We start from the raw sequence: 22,730 nt of genomic DNA, 5'->3' as shown, positions 1-22,730 counted from the left end.
CTAGGATGGCTAAACATCTTTGCTAAAGCCAATAAGTCTCCTAGGCAAAACCTGTGATCTTTCTCAATGCTTGTTTCATGTGCAGTTATCTCCAGGTACAATCTAGTGGAAATCGCACATGCAGTGTGTGGCAATGAGATTGTGTGTGGAAAACAATGATGCTAACAGCGCCTGGAAGTTAATACCCATTGCTATTTTTAACTCTTGACTCGGCACTCAAAACGAGTAAGCCTTTGACATCTAGCATATTACCACACCACTTTTTCCTGTCCTAAATCCCCTTTTTTGTCATTAGTTTACCATCTCGAGACGGTGCAGTCCATCCAGTCCACCCATTTACAGTAATGTATCCAGTTTGCTAAGAGCGTAATTATAGGCAGCAGTAATATGCACATACTTATTGTTTTTAGTATTCTAGTTGCATGATTCATATCTTATCTTTACACTTCAGAGTTTGCATGGAAAAGATGCTAAATGAAGAGGAGATGCTCCTGACGACCTAAGTGTTTCTATCGTTTAACGTGTGGTCTTAAGAAAAAAAGAATGCATCACTTCCCCTTACTGAGGATTTAAGCCATGTCAATGTTGAAAAGTATTACAGGAAATTGAAACAGTTGTGAAATGGTGTGCAGCTGAAATAAGAGGACACCTGAGTGACATTGATGCAATAGAAGCGAAGACCACAAAATGACCATGCCAATTAACTGTTAACGTGTCACAAGTGTTAGGGTTACATCATGTTGGTGTGACTTTAGGTGAGCTCTGGTTACAAGACAGTTCAATAAGTGTTTTTTTGGCTGTTGGACAAATTTGACTGTTGGCATGGACTGTCCATTAAGTTTCACGCATCATTAATACAAATACTTTTTTTCTGCATATTCCTTGCACTGCTGAAAAAAACCACAACTCTGTAAATCTGCATTAACAAACACTTGGAGAAAAGGCTCAAGTGCACGCATCGCTAGCCCATTACGGACTGAGAGTTTAACAATCTTATATAAATGATGTGTATATATTTTTTTAATTTTTATTCTTAAGAACGAAGATTTTTATATAATAAATAACTTTTAAAACTGTTCATTCTTGTTCCGTTTTTTGAAAATCGCCGTCTTTTACCTCTTTGCATATCCTTAGCTCCAGTTAGCCTCTGCTTGCTTTGAAAAGTGGCTTTGTTTGTACTTTTGCTCTGTGATGTTAGTCTGCCAGTGTTTAGTGTGCAGTGCTGGGGGGTGAATAATGCCTAAAGGTGGCTAGACAAGGTTTTACTGGTAGGAAACGTTAGCCAGGCACGTCGATGAAGTTGGGCTTTTAATTGATACTGTTGGCCTGGTAGTCCTTTAAATAATGTTTAATTGAAATTCTTCATGCAGAACACTTAACCTGAAAATAAAATAAGTTTTGTATCAGGAGATGGCACAAATTGACATTTCAGTAGAACAAAACAAACTGTAGCAGAAGGAGCGCCTTGTAAATGCCCATCCTAAAAGTGTTTTAGATTTAAAATTAACGTAACTTGTCATTTAAGGACTAAGCAAGTGATGTCATTTTCAGCAATCTGTGCTTGCACTTATTTATCCTAATATATTATTTACAAAGATGTATTTGTGTACTCTCGTGCATTTGAAGCTTCTTGTAAAGGAAAACAAAGTTCCCTTGCTAAAATGTTTTTCAGCTTCAAACGCTACAGAGTGAAAATACGACCCTCAGGAAACAGGCCACAACCAATATTTATCAGGTCCAAACTGGTTCTGACTACCCAGATCCCTCCAATCACTCCTCTTTAAAGCATCGGCCAACCGCACGAGGTAGCAGACCCATGTCTATGTATGAGACTGGATCAGTTCCAAAACCTTTCCTCCCAATGGGAGAAGTCACATATCCAGAGGAGAGTTTAACTCGACTGCGTCCTTTTCCACCACACGTGAGTAAAATTGCTGCTGCTTCTGTTCTTTGTTCTGATTTTCTTTTGCTATTCATAATTTTCATTCCGTTACATTGCCCATTAATAAACGTCTTCTTAGCTCAGCGAACCGTAACATTCACTTTGTCAAGTTCTGAGGTCTGTGGGCTTGCTTTACTTTCATTAATTGTTAAATGTGCGTTTGCCCCCAAAATCTGGCTAGGAGGATTTTTGCTCTTTATTTTTTTTATATAGTCTGTTTACTGCGTGTGTGAAAAGCAGCGTTTAACCACAAGTCTTTTCACGTAAGTATACTTTAATGTTGAACCTTTCCTGAAGTTTCATCTCTATCCTTTGTATTTCAGAGTTGTTATGCTCTTTTCTCCAAGTGGTGATTTTTTTAATGTGCTCTGCCAAGTTATTCAAAGATCATGTAACACGAGAATTGCCAAAGATAATAGGTCTGATCTTGGCAAGGTATTTTGTTGTAGTGCAGTGTTGGTGTGTTTTTTTTGTAGCTAGCATTTGCAACAAAAATCAAAAGATTGATATGAAAAAAAAAATTGCCGGCATGCACAAGGACGGCACGTGCTTACAAAAAAAAATAAGTAAAAATAATCACTGTCATCATCTAGTCAAACTTTATCATTCAAAAATAGCCGTTCGATTTAGACGCAACATGTCTGCAATCTTATAACAGTAAAATAATGACAAACTATACACAGTACTATTCCAAGATAGCCACCAAGTAAACATAGCAACGGTTAGTCATCTTATATCCTTATCATATTTAGATAGACTTATATCTGAAGATTCCTTACCTTTTGAATTATTTTCAAGCGTCAGACTGGATCAAGAATTTGTTTGTTGAGCTGTATCCCTGCGTGCCGGTAGGTGGCATCATTCGGCTCCATGTGGCGTTATCTGTATCGTCTGCGCCGCAGCTTCAGGGGATTCTCTCCGACCAGATCTTAGAGGGAACTGCAAAAGATTTGCATTGGTAGTTAATGAACCGCAGTTGGGTCAGCAGCAGACCCCTCTCCCTTTCCCAACCAGATCGCGACTGTTGCATCACTCCTGGGATGGGGCGGCCATCTGAGAACGGTGGGGCTCAAAGGCCTCTGATCTCATGTAGAATCCGGACTACTCCGCAACCTGTTGGAGCTCTGAGTGATCTGACTGTTATTAAAAGCTCTTTTACCCCTCTCACAAGAAGGCTAGTACAGATGTTCACAGACAGTACCACCATCATGTGGTACTGCAACAAACCGGGCATTGTAGGGTCATAGTCCCTTTGTCAAGAGGCCCTGCGTCTCTGGATATGGCTGTAACGTCAAGACATATCCCTGGTGGCTCAACAGCTGGCAGGCTCTCTGAAAACCAGGACGAGCAAACTCAGCCGCAGATGCCAAGTGGATCACAGATGGCATCCCCACCCAGAGGTGGTGCAATGTCTCTTTTAGTAGTGTAGAGAGCCTTTGTTAGATGTGTTCGCCACTGACGAGAACTCACAACGTCAGCAGTTCTGTGCGCTGGAGTTTCCAAGGTGGCTCTCGCTCAGAGTTGCTTTTCGTCTTGAGTGGAGCTCAGGCCTCTTGTATGCCTTTCCACCCATACTCTCCTGCCAAGAGATCTCAAGAAGATCAAGAACAACCAAGCCCAAGTCATTCTTGTGACTCCGGACTGGGCATGGAGAATCTGGTATCCCGAGCTGTTGAGCATGGCCATCAGTCCTCCTATCAGGCTGCCCTTTCAGGGAGGATCTTTTGTTGCAGCAGCAGGGGTTTGTGCTCCACCTGAACCTGTCCACTCTTTGCCTTTTTGCGTGGAGATTGGGTGTTGACAGCTGAAAGCATTCAACCTTCCTCCTGAAGTCTGTAACTTTATCTTGGCAGCCAGATGTCCCTCCACAAAGACGGTATACCCCTGCCATTGGGGAAAATATGTGGCATGATGTACAAAAAGACCAATAATCCCCTTTCTGCCCCCACCCCCTTTCTCAGGTTCTTTTCTTCAATCTTTCTCTTGCCCAGCAGGGCTCTGCTCTGGGCACTCTCAAGAGCCATCTTTCTGCTATTTCAGCTTTTCTGTTCTTGCCTGACCTGCCATCCCTCTTCAAATCTCCTATTGTAAATAGATTATTTAAAGGTTTGCAACATTTGTTCCCATCTTCTCCTTTCATTATGCCTCTGTGGTAACTCAATCTTGTCCCAACTTACCTTATGTGTGCTTCTTTTGAACGCTTGCACAATTGTTGTCTCAGGCTCCTTACCATCAATACGGCCTTACTCATGGCTATTGCATCCGCTCAATGAGGCGCACTGCATTAGAAATAAATCACTGCATGGCAAGTGAGCAGCCCTATAAAACTGTCTTTGGAGCTGCTCTTTAAAAGTGCAATGAATGAATGAAAGAAATTAACAAGACCTGAGAAGTAGGCTATGGAAGAAATAAACGATTGTCCAGCCAGGCCTGGCATAGAAGGGTATTTATTTCAAGGAAGATGGGCACATAGAATGATGCATCACATATGATCATGACATAATTCTCATTGCAATAAAGCCAGTGGCTGAAGTGAGCTGAGCCATTGTTCCATGCTGTGTACCGACAAGGAAGGAGAAAATGTCTTTGACACTTAAAAGACCAATGGACCGAGAGGGGTGACCCTAAGCCCCTCTATCTGTGTTTATTTAGTTTATGACTTTTTTAATTATATGAGTTGGGTGAAAGAGGTAACTACCACCAGTGAGTAAATGTGAAAGCTCTAAGAATTGTTGACTCTTTTCATATTATGCTTCATTTGCCAATTAAAAAGCTTTTCCAGCTCTCAAATTATTGGGAAATCCTTAAGGCAAAGTATGTACCTCAACAATGACTTGTTATGGTTTGAGGGTATTTAAAAGTGCAATGGAGGTTAGAAGGGAGGCTAAATAAATGCTGTCTTCTAGTAGACCGCAATACACATCGCTTTACTTAAAACTCTCAGTTAATATTTCTATTCTCGATTTAAATCTGACATTACGTGTCCATTTCTGATGCCTCAGCCTCTTTCCACATATGCTCCTTTGTCTTCTCGGGGGGATTATTTGTCATGTGCTTTTCTCTCCTCCTGAATTACTTGTCATGTGCAGTGCTAGCTATCTCCTAGGAAGAATGTCTGAAACAGTAAATGAAGAAAAATGTCTTGTTACTGGGAATTACAGTAGCTATAACTTTAGAAAATAAGTGGCTATTATGGAGTTATAATGTACCACCATACTTTGAAACTTTTATTCGATTTTTTGGTCTCCTGGCTTTGAGAAGTGCACAGTTTGTATGAATCTTAATTCATTTGTACCATCCCCCCAGCTCCCCAATTGACTTGGTTAAATTATAGACTTTTCCCCATTTATAAGCACTTTCACCAGGAAGAGTTCTGATGAGTTCTGCATAAGGCTGTACTCACAGAGCATCACTGCCAACTTGAAAAGAAACATTCTCTTTCTTGATGTGACCCAATTTTGAGCCAAGACATAAATAACAAAGTAGTTTGTTGAGGACTGAAACAGATTTTGTCATAATTTTCCCTGGGCTTGGGGAGCAGCAAACAGAAGGATCCTGGTACATGAAGGGAAGACTCAAACAGTGATTTGCCCCTAGCAGCACAAGTACAAGGACTGTTCACTGAACATTGTCAGTCTTCTGTGGAAATCTTATAGCTTCTGATTGTATTTCCTGGATACATCAGTGAAAGGGTTAATACCCTATGTACAATCCTTCACAGGGCAACCAGTCTTTGGAAGGGCTTGCCTCTGCAAACACAGATCTTGAATCTCATGCACAGAGTACCCTAGAGTGTACATGCTGGACCTTTTGACCTTCTTTGGGAAGGAGCAAGAAATGCAGGTAATGCAAAGCAAGCTTATTCCATAGCTATACTAATGAATAGAACGGCTAGTCATCGTTATTCTTTATGTCAACCTCCATGTGTTTCTCACTACCTTGACTCTGAAAACTTCCGTTTCCCCTTCTCTGATATGCCAGTCTTTTAAAACCTGTACTGACCCTGACTTCACCTGTACTCATGGCCGTCACATGGACACGGACGGTGATAGCAGCCTTGGTCATAATGTGACCAGGCCCAACAGCTCTTCATTTCATCAGTGACTCCTAGAGTTGTAACCAGATGTTCATCAAGCTTGAAAAATGTGTGCCTCCACCCTCATCAGCTGCATGTGCATAGTGCTCCCTGCAGCTGCCTTTTAATGTCATCGATGACTGGTTTATTTATAAAGTTCTATATAGCGCGAACTTGATCCCGAAGGATATCGGAGCGCTTTACAATTATAGGGAAAGATAACAAATCAAAAAATGAGTCAAACATGGGGAGTATAATAGGCATTGAATCAAATAGTGCACATATAACAGCTCATTTGTAAAAACCTGAGTGAACGAGGAGTGGGCTATATGATGGAGCATGGTGATATAAGAGGAGTAAGTGAAATAATCATTTACAGAAGGGAATGACACAGGCTCTTCACCTACGTGTTATGCACATTAGCACAGGAGAACACTGCTGACGTTTCTGCTACGAATATTTATTTATTTGGGAGTATTATTGTTGTGCCTCGTGAGTCCTTTCGGTTACTTCGGAGCTTTAAAAGAGGGAGAATAAAGCACAGCCCCTAGGAAAAGCCCAGGCGAGGAAGTATGCGTGGGCTCAGGAAGGGTGAGTGCCCACAGCTGGAGTTATGAGGCCACAGTCGGTGGTTGGCCATTAATAAGAAGCGGATTCGCTCAGTCGTGAAACGTTTCCTGAAACACGTGACTGGGTTCAGACCTGAAAGAGGGGCTAAGAGCATTCCACAGGCTTGGGCCTTGTGCTCAGATCTGCTTCAATGCTTCTCTATTGCAATCCGAGATAAAGGGGCCTTCCCGTGACGGGTGACAACAAGCATTTGCAATGCAATTGGTCTCGCACTTATGAGAGTTTGAGCCATAATGCCCTTTATTTATGTGTTGTTTTTAAATCAGATAAATAAAAGGGATTGTCATTTACAATGCCAATAGTTTAAACTCTCGCAAATGCAAGACCTACTGCATTGGTTGAGAATGACAATCAGGGAGGGGCAGACCAGGTGTGCAGCAAGATGCAGTTTCCTATTTGACTGCTTCAGCCAGTGACTTTTTTTCCAGGTTCTCTGTAGATTGTGCAGATTTCAAAATACCTGTATGTGTAGATCTCCCTTTATTTTTTCACAGCGAGACGCATATGTCTCTTAGCTGGGGCTAGTGAGGACAAGGGTCTGTGGGGTAGGTGGATTGGTGCTTTCACAGAGATGTTGCTGCTGTGCTTTGCTTGTATAAAATACCCAATTGAGTGCAGGAAACTTTCATTTATTTGGCAATGGTGCAAGTGCTTCCAGGCTTGGTAAGAGCATGTGTGTAACTATGGCATAAAGGGGTTTTCGGTTCAACAAAAAAACACATAGTCCTCTGTACAAGAAAACGAAATGGCATAAGAGGCGCAACAACTTGAGTCCTTTTCCACGTAAGACATATTCCTTCATTTTCACATGTGGGCGTTGGTGAGGGGGTTGAGGAGACCAGGTGTTATTGTACCTTTCTCCTGACTGCGTTTCTTAAGAAACACCCCCTTGGCTGCTGGATTAACCTCACTGCTATGAGCACCTCATTGCAGGTGACCTCGCCATAACTTAAGCACTTGGAGCTTGTCCCCATTCTCCCCACCAATGTCATTTGATGCTTTACATCACCAGATAGCGCTAAGGTCTCTTATTATTAACACAGTGGCTGTCCATGACTACCTGTGGACACAATTAGAATGGCAGTTTTTAGTAAGAAAGACAAATAAATAGGCAAGTGTATTTGACCCCTATATCTCAAAGCGTTTTTTGATGGTCAGCATTGTGAAAAGCCACGGAGAGAATTAAAAGGATTATTGCACTCACACCACATTCATCCGGAGACAGCCAGGTGCTGTTGAGTGCAACGATGAAGGCCTTCTCTGTAGTGAGTGGGACTAACTGTATCTGTTGCGGCGGTCTTTTTCAAAACGGTCTAGAGTTGCTTTTGACTGACTTTGCCAAGTTCTTTGCAAGGAGGTAGAGCAAAGCCAAAGGACTATACATTCTCAAGTGTGAGGTCCTCTGTGGGCCTCTTTAGAAGTGAGACTTTTATGACCTCATTAAGGGGCGGTGGAACAAAGCACTAACCAGAAAGCAATTGTTAATAGCAGAATACAGGGGATACTACTCAAGCCACCTTCCCCAACTCCATGGAAGATCCAGAACTTATGGTGTTTAGGTGTTTAGTGACCTCTTTTGTTATGAGAAGTTGAAATTGATCTAAACAGTAGGAGGAACTAGAAAAATATAATTGCAGGGTATTCCAGTTTGATAAAAGCATGAGGCGTAGAATTCCCAATGTGCCAGAATTTGGAGCTGGAGGAAGGGGGTACAGCTCAGCGCACAATTCAGAAAGGATTATTCAACAATTTCATACTGATTGGGGTGCTCAATTGATATGCAGTCTCAAAGATTGCTGTGTTTGTGAAAGTTATAGACTTGTTTAAGGAAGTAAAAACATGCCTGGAAAATCCTATGGGTAGAGAGTTTGGAAGCATAGTGAATTTTTATGTTTTGTAGCTGTTATGGCTCTCTTTTTACTCAAAGATGTGGTGTCTGCCATTACAGGGTAAAGCTATAGGGCAAAAGACTTACCTTTTTGATTGTGGAATGCTACAAGTAAAACCTGGCATTAATAGTTGCCAGAAGCCAGGCATTGGTTTGATAAATGAAGAAGTAAGGCTAGGTAGTGGAGGGGTGGGCCCCAGGGTGGAGTAGGTGGTAGAAATGTTGGCGCAGAATTTCAAACAATAGTTTAGACAAGGGACTTAAAGATGTAGATTCAGGAGGGCAGTGTCTAGAGGGGACAGAAGGGCAATAAGCAGCAAAGACTGAGAAATAATCCATTCAACAGAGGGGGAGAACCACACTGACCGAAACCAGTGTCAGAGGCCAGAAAAGATGAGATCCAGACAGTGACCTGCAATGTGTGTGGTGCTTGTTGACACAATGTGGTCATTGCAGTGACTGGCAAAAAACCTCCGGTTGGTCACACCAGTCTGTCCAAATGTTGAAGTCTCAAAGAAGTAGACTATTTGAGATAGGAACCACATAACCAGGAAATTGTCAAGGACTTCCCTAAACAGCAGTAATAAGCCTGGAAGATGTTTTCAGAGGAAGCAATAAATACTGCAAGTGAAAGTAGATTAAACAGGTATGGCATCAAGTCGGTCGGCAGGGCATGCCAGCAGTTTAAATCTGTAAATTTTAAGAGTCACCAACAGGGATTAATATCACCAGCAGTCTAAGCATGTAGTCAGAGCAAAATATTTTGTAGTTTAAAAGAATTGCCTGGACAGTGTCAGGACTGATCATGTTTTTGCGGCAGCAATCCTAATCGAGGTTATGGACAACAGTCTAACAGTGGAGTGTGCGCAGGCATGGATCTAAAATTGCCTAGCGTACAATTGAGGGCAGGGATGCAGCTAATCACAGCTATCGATAAGGGGGCTTCAATTTGACGAAAGGATGAAATCCCCAGAGCAAGAGATATGAACCGAAGGTTGGGGCAGGTTAGAAGTAGGCTGCATCACTCATTGCCCATAGAGTCTTGGTATACATGGGCTTGCATTTGGAAGGAGCATTAATTAGCCCAGTCAGCATTTGGAATGTTGGGAGCTGGACCTGCGCTGAGGCTAAGAAAAAACAAGCATTGTCATAGGCTATAGGTCTGGCCTTTGGGGCGTTATAAGTGTTTAGACTGAGCTATTGGCTTTGTTAACGTTTTTAATGTGTAGTAGAGCATTGTGAATGTTGTGCAACATGTTGAAAATTCATAAGTTATAATAAACAAAGTGTTATAACTATTTGTCACCTTATATCTAACCCAAAAAAACATTATACAACTGAAGTATTGTACTAAAAACCAAAATGAATACAAAAAATGTGTTTGTGTGGTCTGCGTTATGCCTCTGGATCCAGCGAGCGCCAAGAACCTGGACTACTACACACACATACACACTCAAAGGAACTGTAATGCAAGGGACGCAGCAGCTGATCTGTAGGCCTCCTGTAGAGTGAAATGTGCTGGCTTTCGGAACTGTCCCCGTGTGCAGGCCTCCTACGGAAAACTATTTATTTAACAATATTCCCAAAAACAAAACCTCTTTTAATGCTCTGTCCTTTATTTTGTATAGTAGGCACCTTGTTGGATGTTTGGATGGTTTTGGCATATCAATATAATCAGTATAGCTGAAAAGCAAAATAACGGTGGCAGCTTGGGCCTGTTAAGGGTATTAACATTCCTACAGATTAACAGAGCCTAAACACTTATGTCTGTTGCACCAATTTCGGGGAGGAGACAGTGGGAGGGATAGATGGGTAGAGTGAAGGGTGCGGGTGAGGAGCCAGTGAAGGGAGATACATTTTAGCGATAAGAAACAATACACAGACTGTTTACTGTAGAGCCGTCTGTTGGAAGTGTGGGAGGGGCTGTACAGGGGTGCTTCCTGTCTGGGCAGCACAGGGGCACAAATATTGCTGCTGATGGTTTAAAAACTAACAATTATCCAGTATTAGGGGTGTCTTTCATAGATTCACATGCCTGAATCATTCCCCGTAGTCGGAATGGGAGTCCCCGGTACATAAAGTAATGTCCCATAGACCTACAGATAAATAGGCCTAAAGGCCTCACATTAGTAACCTATCCCTGTCCTTTTGTAGAAAGGACCAAACTCTAGAAAAGAGCCAATCAGCTGTCACCTCCCTCTAGAACCCTCCTGGAAGGAGCCTCAGTCCCTCAGATTTTCTACCACACATTGTGCTACGTGAGTCTTCTTTGAGCTCTGCTCAGATTTTTTTTTTCTTCACAACTGGTTTCCAGTGTTCTTGGATATTTTATCCTGTTTCTTCTGTGATTGCTGATATTATCATGGCTGACACACCTAAAAAGGGTATTTTTAGATCCTGTGGTTCATGTGGAAAGAAAAGGCTACATGTTGATGGCCATCATAAAGACTGCCTATATTGCCTGTATCCGGACCATTCTTCTAAAGACTGCAAGGTATGTCGTACCTTTTCCACTAAAACCCTCAAAGACCGTGAGGGATGCCTTTTAATTTGGCTCCAGAGGCTGAAAGACAGGGACCACCTTGAATCTTTTGAGGAAAGTTAAGGTTCTTCAGTCTCTTCAAAATCTTCTCTAAAGAGACCAAGGGTGGCTTCTCCTAGCCCTACGGCTCCTCCTCAAAAGAAGACATCAAAGAAGTCTTCAGAGGTTCTCTCTAAGGCAACTTCTGTGAAGGTTTCCTCTCAGGAAGTTCACACCTTCAAAAAGCCTGTTTCGATATCGTCGAGAAAAGCTGTGTCTACTGCTTCATATGTATCTACGTCGACGACGACTGTTTCTACGTCGACGGCATCGTCATCATTATCCTCATCGACGACTAAGACCCTATCGTCGACAACAGGTAAGACTTTGTCGTCGGCGATCGCCATCAAGAAAACACCGTCGACGTCAAAGACCCCGTCGAGGCTGTCCTCGCTGATGCTGTCCTCGCCGACGACCTCGACGAAGAAGCCAATATCGTTGACGTTGGCACCATCGACAAACAACGTCGACGAAGGGTTCTTCGACAAAAGCACCGTCGACGAAGATACCGTCGATGAAGATATAGTCGACGACAGGGATGTCTCCACGGTTTACGGCGGCCCTGTCGACGATGACTCCACCAACTACGACACCCGTCGACGCTCACACAAACCACATGTGCACGCCTAAGGATCACGAAGAAGGCGCTGACGCTGGCTTTAACATTGCCAAGCAGAGTTCAACCACTGCCTCCAGCAGGTCTTCTTCAAGAGGAGGATTCAGATGAAGGAGACATGTTTCAGACGGCTACAAACCCTTCGGAGCTTCATGTAAAATGTCAAAGTTCGGATGAAGAAGGTCAGGAGGAGGAATATCATCCGCCACCTCCTCCTATGGTTTGCCTTCCAGCCTCTTTAGTTACTGACTTAAGATACCTCATTCAAGATTACAAACAGAGGTTTGCAGAGTCTCCTGCTCCTCCACCTACCACAGTATCTCCTTCACCGAGACCACGGCCTCCACCTTTGAGTGTTCAGCCTGAGCCGTTTTATCTGCCACATCCTCCGACTTCTGATGAAGGAAGAAGAGTAGGAGGAAGAACAGCAGGAAGAAGGAGAACTGCAAGATACTCAATCTCTGCATGATGACTGGAATGACTGTCATTCCCTCTACTGCGTCTCCAGTGCCTGCGCCCGCAGATTCACCACCAGGCGACATTGGAGGGTTCCATAACGTAGTTGAGAGGGCCGCTCAACGTTTTAAAATATCAATGGCCTCTCAAGAACAAGACTGCTTCTTGTATGATTTTAAAGAACCTCTCAAAAAATCAGTTAGATCAATACCCATTATTGATTATTTATGGGACAAGGGTGTTAAAGTCATGCAGAACCCTTCCTCCGTACCTCCTGTGGTACCTCGCTTGGATAAAAAGTATAGAGCACCTGATACTGCACCAGCTTGTTTGATAGGACACCCCAAACCAGATTCAGTGGTGACACAAGCAGCCCAGAAAAACTCCAGAAATCCTTCTTCCCCGTTATCGGCACCTCCGGATAAGGAAGGAAGGAGGTTAGACAACATTGGGAAGCGGTTCTCCTCAATGTCTGCAATGACTGTGAAGGCGGCCAATGCCTTAGCGCTTTTGGGACGCTACAATAGACAATTATGGGCGGATATAGCCCCATATCTATCAGAATTACCCGATACGTCCAAAGAGGAGGTAAAGAAAATTTTACTAGAGGGTGATGCCTCTGCGGCAGAAATAATAGATTGTGCGATGGATATCGCTACAACAGGTTTCCGCCAACTGGCTGGAGCAGCAGTCTTGCGACGGCAAGGGTGGCTGAGGGCAACTTCTTTTCGTCCTGAGGTGCAAATGAAAATATTGGATATGCCCTATGATGGCCAATTGCTCTTCGGCTCCAAAATTGATGAAGCGCTGCAGAATATAAAAAAGGACACAGACACTGCTAGGGCTTTGGGCACTCTCCAGTACAATAACCAGTCCTTTAGTGGGTCTAGAGGAAGAGGACAGTCCTCTTATAGAGGAAACTACTAATACAGGTCTTCATACTCTTCAGGCCAGAGTCGACCCCAATATCAGCAACGCCAGCAACATGGACAACAATCTTCTTATGGCAAGTCCTTTCGTGGTAAAGGACAGCGGAAAAACAACTGACGTAGACAATGACATGTCTCTTCAGCCAGTCCCGGATTCATTTCCCTCATCAAAAGTTGGAGGAAGGATTTCCCATTTCTTAACAAATTGGAAGAAGATTACCACGGACCATTTGGTCCTCCAATTAGTTCAATTCGGTCATTCTCTGGAATTCAGGCATATTCCTCCCCAAACTCCTCCCTGCCCAATGAATCCCAAAAATCTACAGCTGCTTCTCCGAGAAGTCTCTCTTATGCTCCAGAAAGGGGCAATAGAGAAGGTACCTCCGTCTCAACGGGGAAGGGGATTTTATTCTCGCTTCTTTTTAACTCAGAATAAAGAGAAGAATTGGAGACCGATTTTTGGACCTCAGGGCCCTCAGCAAATTACTGAAGAAGCAGTTGTTTCGCATGGTAACGATCCAGGAGGTCCTACAACTCCTGGAAGTGGAAGATTACATGATGTCCCTGGACCTTCAGGACGCTTACTTCCACATCCCGATTCACAGAAATCACAAAAATATTTAAGATTTGCTGTGGCAAGCAGACACTTTCTATTTCGCATCCTGCCCTTCGGGCTCAAGTCTGCACCTCGCATCTTTACGAAGTGTCTCTCCCCAGTAGCTGCATATCTCGGGCAGCACCATCATCAAGTCTTTCCGTATCTGGACGACTGTCTGATCAAGGCTCCATCCTTAGAAGACGCGTCCAGGTCTTCCAACGCTTGTCTGCAACTTTTCAATCATTTAGGACTCACGCTCAATCAGGAGAAATCAGTCCTTCTACCTTCTCAGCGCATCAATTTCCTAGGTGCAACCCTCGACACATGGCTAACCTTCCCATCTCAAGAGAGAAAGAACAAGCTTTTGACGCTGGCAATGCGTGTGGCTTCAAAGAGGACCTTAACAGTCTGTCTTTTCAAATATCTACTGGGGATGATGTCATCATGTATCCTCTTGATACCTCACTGCCGGCTACGGATGTGCCCCCTCCAGGAGGCACTCTCAAACAATGGGTCCAATGCACAGGGTCTTTCGACGATCTCATCAAAGTAACTCCTCAAATGGTCAAGGCCCTACAATGGTGGATATCTGTTCGAAACCTTTCTTAAGGCTTACCATTCCTAGTTCCGGCTAAAACGCATGTCATCACGACAGACGCCTCCTTGGAAGGTTGGGGAGCTTTCTTTCAAGAGCTACAGATAAGCGGGAAGTGGTCTCCCTTAGAAAAGGGACTCCATATCAATCTCCTGGAACTGCGAGCAGTCTTCCTCGCCCTGCAAGCCTTTCTTCCGAGAATCAAAAATTCCCTAGTGCTCGTCCGTACAGACAACACTACAACAATGCACTACCTCAACAAACAAGGAGGGACTCTCTCTATCACACTCTCTCATGAGTCGCAGAAAATTTGGAACTGGCTAATCGGAAACAATATATCTCTTCGGGCGGAGTATGTTCCAGGCATGGACAATGTGCTTGCAGATTCATTAAGCAGACCGAGAACGACGTCTCACGAGTGGGAACTGGATCAAGGAATCCTCAATCAAATTTTCTCCAGATGGGGCGTTCCCCAGTTCCACTTGTTGGCCCCAAGGTCCAACACCAAATGCCCACACTTCGCAAGTTGGCATCCTCAGAAAGGGTCCCTAGGGAATGCATTTTCGATCGCATGGTGCAACGTCTTTGCGTACGCCTATCCACCGTTTCCAATGATTCCCAGGGTCCTCAGAAAGCTGAAGGCAGAGCCTTGTACTCTCATTCTGGTAGCCCCAACTTGGCCGCACCAACATTGGTTCACAGAACTCGACCGTCTATCTCTGGAACCACCGATACGTTTGAGGAAGATCCCATCTCTCCTCACGATGTTCAACCAGCAAGTCCAGCATCCGAATCTGGCCTCACTCAAATTAGCCGCTTGACTCCTGAGTTCAGAGAATTTCAAAGTTTGATTATCCCGCCAGACTGTAGAGCAATCTTGGCTCGTACACGGGCAGATAGCACCAACAAAACATACTCTTTGAAATCGAAGAGGTTTTACATCTGGTGTAAAGATCAAGGTATACATCCTTTCTCTTCCTCTCCAGAACAAATATTGCCTTATCTTCTCCATCTGGCGAACTCCGGCCTGGCTCATGCTTCCATCAGAGTCCACTTGGTGGCGATATCCTGTTACAGAATATCTCCTACTGGCCCTTCTCTTTGGTCTACACGATTGGTCAAACAGTTTTTAAAAGGACTTTACAGGACCTTTCCCCGTGTGAGAATTTTGACACCTACCAGGCACCTGAACACAGTCCTTAACCAGCTTATGAAGCATCCCTTTGAGCCATTTCACAGGGCTGACCTGAAATACCTCTCTTGGAAGACAGCCCTCCTGCTGGCACTCACCTCCGCAAGACGGGTGTGTGAGCTCCAAGCTTATCAATACAGGAGCCTTTCCTGCAATTCAAGCAGGGTAGAGTAATCTTACGGACAAATCCAAAGATTATTCCGAAAGTCCTGTCGGACTTCCATCTCAATGAGCCGGTGGTCTTATCTCTTTCTTCCCGAATCCCACGAGTTTGTCCCTCAGCCGTGGTGAAGAGGACGCACCTTGTAAGGAAAGCTGCAAGGTCCAGCGCCTTGGTGCTTCTGTCAGGATGCTTTATAATCCAGCTTGTGGCGGTGGAGTCTGTCCCTCGGCTGGGGTGGAGGGGACGCGCCTTGTAAGAAAAGCTGCAAGGTCAGTGAGTTCACAAATGCTAACATCCGAAACCTGGGCATCTGTATGTGAAATTTATTTATTAAACAGAAAACGAGAGAACCACATGGGTGTGATGGAGTGGGCACGTGCAGTGGGGTGAAGGAAACACGCACCACAGCCTTGCAGTGGGGTGAAAGGAAGCTTGCACCACAGTGATGAACAAACGCGAATGTTAAAAGGTGCAGTCCATTTTGAAGCCGTATACTGTGCAATGGAAGGAAAGGAAGCATGCACCTCAGCTGTTTACTGTGCAGAGATGTGAATGGTATCACGCATAAAAGCTGCGCAGAGGCATTATTTAGCAGCGCACCGGCAGACACCTGTTCAAATTAAACCCCCAGCAAGGGCCTGTGTTACGCCCCTGGATCGAGCGACCACCAAAAGCAATGTGGGAAAAGGAAACACGCACCACAGCTGTGCACTATGCAGAGATGTCAAAGGTAGCACGCACCACAGTGATGAAAAAACACAAATGTTAAAAGGTGCAGGCAGTTTTTAAGATGGTACTGAAAAAGAGGCGACTAAGGAGGCCATCTACAGAGTACAGCAAATGTCTTGACAATAACATACTAAAACAAAGAAAACGGTGCAGGAAGAGGGTGCTGACATAGATGAAATGTGAGTGCTGTAAAAAGAAGCGCACACTCCTATGGTGGTGGGGTCTGTCCCTTGGCTGCGGTGGAGGGGACGCTCCTTGTAAGAAAAGCAGCAAGGTCTTGAAATGAAACATGATCTAAAACAGATGGTATGCTCCGCGCCGCTGCTCCCTCCCGATAGCTAAACACTTTGGGAGTAAACATTTTCAGAAAAGGTGGGACATGCACCCGCCTTTGCCCAGTTTCGTGCTTTCATTTTTGAAAGCCACACACAAAGGCCAATAGCATGTGTGGAAAATCGAACACCACATGCACAAGTTTGCAGAAAGTCTGAAGTGATTTCAAGAGGCCTTCTAGGGCAGCACATGCACGCTGCGCTAGGCTCGACCTAAGAAGTGGATTGAAGGTGCAGTAAAGGAGACAAAACTGATGCCCAAAAGCATCCTTCCAGATCTGTTACATATTTACTTGGTAAGAAATACAATGAAATAAGTGTTTTAAAGATAAGAATTAAGTGCCTTTAGTTCAAATACAGAATTAAAATGAAAGACAAGATGGTTGGGCCTAGATCCAAACAGTAGTAGGCAAACAAAAAGGTATAACATAAAAAGAATGGGCAGATCTTAGAACATGAGGAGTCATGCTGGAAGGACCATTGCATAACTGTGTCAGTTTTGAAGTGAGGGAAGTCCAATCTGTGATGTGCCAAAGTAATGTAGTAAAATTTAGAATGGTTAAAAGAAACCGAAACTGGCACCCTGAAACAGCCTTCTGGATTTGGAATTACTTTTATACCTGGAATACTGGGAAGTAAATAAGCAGGTAAAAGATAAATATAAAACGTAAATCTGGAGAGATTCTATGAATTAGGATTAACAGAAGTAACAATGAAGGTAACTTTATTTTTCTGAAAGTCCTTATTTACTGAATCAATTGTTTTCCCATTTCTGTACTACCATCTTCCCAGACTTGTTCTGAAACCTTCCCTTCAGCCAAAGGTGTGTATATATGGTAAAAGTAAAAAAACTGTTTAAAAGATATATAATCTATTAAAGGAATATAGCTATATATAGACTATGTCAATCTGCCCCCAAACATATTGTTAAATTGCAGAACCTACTGTATACAAACAATTGCTTTGCAGAAACTAAAGTTTGCATCCTGATTATGGCCATATTTCCTAAAAGGCGTTCTTTGCATTTACAGGATATTCATTAAAAAGGGACAAAGACCCATAACTATCCACTCAAGAGAATAAAGGCACAGAATTCTCAGTGATTACTAAGTACTTGTTTGAAAATGGGATTGTTAATGACATCATCTATTTAAAATATCTTTTGTATGCGAATACAACAATCCAAACTCTGAAGACTCCTTTTTATAAACTGGGATTTAATTTGGGAATTATGTCATAGAAATTAATTTTAATAAATGTGAGCAAATCGTTTTAAATCAATATAAACAGATACAGAGTTGATACAATCTAGAATCCTTACCTGCTGAGTTCTAGCAGCTGATTAATCATCCCACCCACACAGCTGGACAAGCACTGAACTCAGACCTTACTTATAGTATTGAAGTAATACCAGTTATAGTAACTTTTCTGATGTCTACTTATAACTGTAGATTTCTCAACTTTTAATTATCTTCCAGGTGCTAGACTGTAGCTGAAATCTTTTCAAAGCAACTGCTCAAGTGTGTCTAAGGATGGTGCGGTTGACTCTCTGGTGACCCCTTGCCATCCCAGGAATTTTCTTATAAAGGCACACTGCATGCTGACAACAGTTCTTTTCTGTTTGCTCCTGTCAACGCTAATCTGGAGCTCCACTCCCAACTTTTTATTGCTGCTCACCACCTCCCAAAACATGTTTCTAGAACGTGCGCTAGGAAAATGTCTCTGCGAAGACCACAGGCTTCAGACCTTGCCATTACTTAATGAAGCAGATATCCATTACTGACCAACATGATATCTGTCTATGGTATCTTGGTTCTAGGCACAGCTCCATGTCTTAAGAATAACTCTCATTTATACACCCAAAGCCCATCAGGGAGCGTGAGGTGAAGCTGTACATTGCTGAACATGAGAAATTGAGCCGCTAGTGCTAAAAGTGACATTCTCGCTTCATGTCCCATTCCGAGGGTAAGTTGAATAGTAAGTGGAGAGGCCAGTCTTCTCACCACCGCAAGAAATCCAATCTTCATTGTCCTAATAGTCCTTCTCTGGTGCAAAGTCATAAAGTTGGCACTTAAAGGACACGCTTTCTCTTCCATTGTCTGACTCCAAACCCATTTTAAAGCAGTTCCTGGTATGCCGGTATTCCCTGGGTTGTCGAAAGTTCCTGACAGATATAGAGGTCTTAAAGGAGGCCTGGTTGTTGCGCTTTAGATAAAAGCCAGCTTCCTATGTAGTGCCTTTGGACACAATGGATCTTCAGGAACTCTCAGCCAGACCTCTATGGACGGTGCCCCGCCAGTGCCGACTGACCCCACTGGTCCTCCATCAAGCCCTGTACTGGCATTAGCCCATTCCTTCACTCCTGAGCCAAGGTATTGTTATTTCCGGCCGCCCTTAAACAGACAATTGGTTATTGATGCATTCAGCAAACAAGACTTTCTCTGGCAGTTTGGAATGGAGGTCCCCAAATGCTCTCTGCCTTCTAGTATGATACATGCACCTTCAGTGGTTGCTGTCTGCGTCTTCACTCTGAGGTGATTCCAGGCCTCATCGTCCGATATGGCCTTCCCTGTCTAGATCTATTTGCCACCGCAGTGTGTTAAGACTACTTTCTTTAGGAGTTTCTGCCAAGAGGTTCCGTTGGAAACTCCTTCAGCCTGAAGTGGGGCTCTTGTCTCCTGTATGGTATCCCACCCTTTCCTCTCCAGCTGTGAGTAGAAATTCACACTAGACTGCACTCTAGTCATTTTCACAGCCCTAAATTGGGCCAGGAGAGTGTAGATCCCTTATTTCCTGAGCTTTTGACGTCTAGTTCTGCTGCCTTTTTGAAAGGACCTCCTGTCTCAGCAACAGGCAGGTTCCTCCAACCGAATCCCCAAAGCATACACCTCCATGTGTTGAACCTGAGCTGCGGTTACTGAGCATGTTTGATTTGCACACTGAAGTAATGGATGTTATTCTTGTGGCTGGACTTCCATCCACCAAATATATTAAATCTGGATTTGGGTGAAGTTTGTGGCCCTGTGTGGAGACTGTCAATCTGACCCTTTCCAGTTAAAACTGGTTGATGTTTTATTGGGTTGTTTTTGTCTTTTCCCTAGTAAAGTTTTGCGTTGGACACTGTTAAAGTTTACTTGTCAGTCCTTTTAGTTTTTTTGCATTTGTCCAAAGACCATTAGTTATTTAGGTGAAGTGTTGTGATGTGTGTTTTTTTTAAAGGGACTTACTTACATGTTTCCTTCTGCACCCTTTTTTATACCTTAATGGGTAACTTGGGCTTCATATTTCTGATATGCATGCCATTTAAGTTTACACACAGCTGCTACCTAAGAGCGCTTACAATTAAGATTGTATTCCTGATTGTGATTACGTTTGAGCTCTTTATCAGTGAGCTACAGGGGCTTTCATAGCAAATTCTGTATACCACCTTCTTTCCAGACAAGATGGTACAGTGAACATACACCTCCTTTCTGCCAAAGGTGATGTCATCCCTCCATGTCTGACAGTCAATCACTCTACCTGCCTTCTTTGTTTCACCTCACCCCTCTAAGGAGGAGGAGTGAATTCGCGGATTGGCCCTAAAGATAGCTCTTAGCTTCTACACCATGAGCACAAATGAGCACTGGGTAGATGACCAGCTATTTATTGATTTTATTATGCTCAGAAGGGTAAAACAATTCAGAATCAACTCTTATTGAGGTGGATCATCCTAGGTATTAAAACATACAGTGCTCTGGATAAAAGGGAGCCTCCCGAAGGCCTTTGAACCCATGCCATGTTTTTGCATGAAACCAAGCTAGTCTCTGTGGTGTTCGCAAGAGCTGTTCAAGTGTTGGACATCGCCTTGGCTGCCATATAGGCTGGTTTCACAACATCACCCGACATTTCTGTCATGACAACCATGTCTGCAGGAAGTGCCATTTCGTCCGATTTGTCCTGCGGGATTTCCTGTTAGAAGTCAATCCCTCAGACCCCCTCCACCTTTTTAGCAGGCACCCCCTTGATATTTCTTCCAAAGGTGAGGAGTCAGTGGGTAGAAGTAAGGATCTATCATAAGAACAAGTTACTTATCTTTGGTAACACTATATCTGGTGCATTCTCTATTTTAGCACAGATTCCTTCCCTCCTTCCTCCTCATTTTTTGAGTGGACTTTTAGGGTTCTGAAAAGGTCTCCAGTTACATTTCACACTCTCTTGCTGCAATCTTTCACAGTCTGTATGTGCCTCAGTGTGTGGAATAGTTCCAAGAGGACTGAGATGGGCATACCACGGGTGCACCTGTATATAGCTCGATGTGGTCCCTTCCTGGTACGGCCCTAGGTCACTTTGGAGTCAATTGTGCCTCCTATCTGCCTGCAGGAGCAGTTGCTTTGAAAATGTTCTAGGTGCTCTCCAGCATCTCTGGAATGTTCACTAGGTGATGAATCTGCTGTTAGAGTAGCCACCAGTTATAGGGTTACTGAAGGTAATTAACTTGTTCATTTTGTACATAATGCTGCTTTTTCCATTTGGTAGGGTTGTTGATCAAAAAAAGTTTTCCAAACACTTGCAGCAACATGATAGGCATGTTAAATGGTCCTGCAGAAGTGCTTTATGTTTGCTCTCCTGAAGCATGAAGTTATCACCCCTTAAGAAGAAACTAACTGCTGGAAGTACCAACCCATTCTAGAGTGGTTGTAGGATAATGGGTGCTGAAGCACAAGTTTAGCATCATCAAGTGGTGGCTGCCTGCTTTACTTGGTCTTACAGGATTGCCAGTCCTAAACCAATCTGCATCTTATCTCAAACCGAACGTTTCCCAAAGTCTTAAAGAAGGATTTGATTAAAACACTGCAGGTTGTGTGGAACAGCAAACCTAGTGTTCGTATCTGAAAGAGGAATGAAAATTATGTTAAGTCTTCGAGAGAATATCCTCATCTCTGCAATCTACATCATGGTAGACTGCTACATACTGCTTACTTTGTTGAGAGATTAGCTGGGAATCTGAGCCATTTCCTTTTTGAATCAAGTCATTACACCTTGACACAACTGCCAGAACATAATTGGATCCGTGATACTTTCCCGTAGCTGCCTATGCGGCACCAAGTTCAGTCAGTCCAGTCTTGTCTGTTTATTTCTTTTATCTTACAACATTGCAGTCTAAGGCATTTTTTGCTATCAACATTCTGGGCTAAAGAAATCTAGGCAGAAAAAGTAACATTTTCTAGAACCATTTCAAAAGGGGGTGGGGTCGCACACCACTCACTCACCAGCGGGATCGCCCCTAAGGACTATGGTCAGTGTAGTTTAGTATTCCGCGATGTATCCTTCTTCGCCATCCCTGGACACGTGTTTCGGGGTATTTACCCCTCATCAGCAGGGAATAGGCCATCTTCTTATCTTCTGGGGTTGCCGGTGGCTGCCAAATATTGCCAGGTCTAGTACCACACAGGCGCGCAGGTGCGGGGTCCCAGGCTCGTCAGCCCGACAGCTCGAGGGAGCTTTAAACATTTCAAAAGGGGGTGGGGTCGCACACCACTCACTCACCAGCGGGATCGCCCCTAAGGACTATGGTCAGTGTAGTTTAGTATTCCGCGATGTATCCTTCTTGAAATTTTCTAGAACCACACGCCTTCCCGTAGGTGTCGGATGACTACAAGCTATATGGCAACTGTCTGGCTATAAAATGTCAGGTGGCGTGCCTCATCCATACCAGAGGAAGTTTAATTGCACCAAAAGCAAATTTATTAATGTTATTTTTAACACATAGACATCCATATGTGTGTATGCTGAAACTGGGCACTAAGTCAAAATCACAGATTGCCAGGATGTGGTTCAATAATGGATGTAGAACAACCTTTTACCTTAGTAGCTCCACAATCCAGGTACTCGTCCTGTTATACTCTTTTGAAAATGCACACTGGCCATGAACTGGAGGCAAGCAAGGCATCCCTCGCAAAACAGCATCAGTTTGGCCTTAGATGTAATAGAAAATCGGATACACACCACTAAAAAAAGCATCCCT

General features: G+C 43.6%; 1 protein-coding gene across 7 annotated transcripts in view; it reads left to right on the top strand.

Annotated features, from left to right (window-relative positions):
- The window catches only part of GIT2 (GIT ArfGAP 2), an 855,235-nt gene that overhangs the window by 588,899 nt on the left and 243,606 nt on the right, over nucleotides 1-22,730 (top strand). For 4 of the 7 annotated variants that reach the window (XM_086943127.1, XM_086943126.1, XM_086943125.1 and 1 more), the window contains exon 15: nucleotides 1,673-1,921. The exons of the other annotated variants lie outside the window; for them this stretch is intronic. In XM_086943127.1, coding sequence (XP_086799253.1) covers nucleotides 1,673-1,921 — 249 coding nt within the window. The remainder of the gene's footprint in view (nucleotides 1-1,672; nucleotides 1,922-22,730) is intronic. 7 annotated transcript variants of the gene reach the window in all.

This window comes from Lissotriton vulgaris, chromosome 11 (genome assembly GCF_964263255.1).
Source record: "Lissotriton vulgaris chromosome 11, aLisVul1.2, whole genome shotgun sequence".
Classification (NCBI taxonomy): domain Eukaryota; kingdom Metazoa; phylum Chordata; class Amphibia; order Caudata; family Salamandridae; genus Lissotriton; species Lissotriton vulgaris.
Note: the sequence above shows the minus strand (reverse complement) of the source record. Positions and strands in the feature narration are given on the sequence as shown.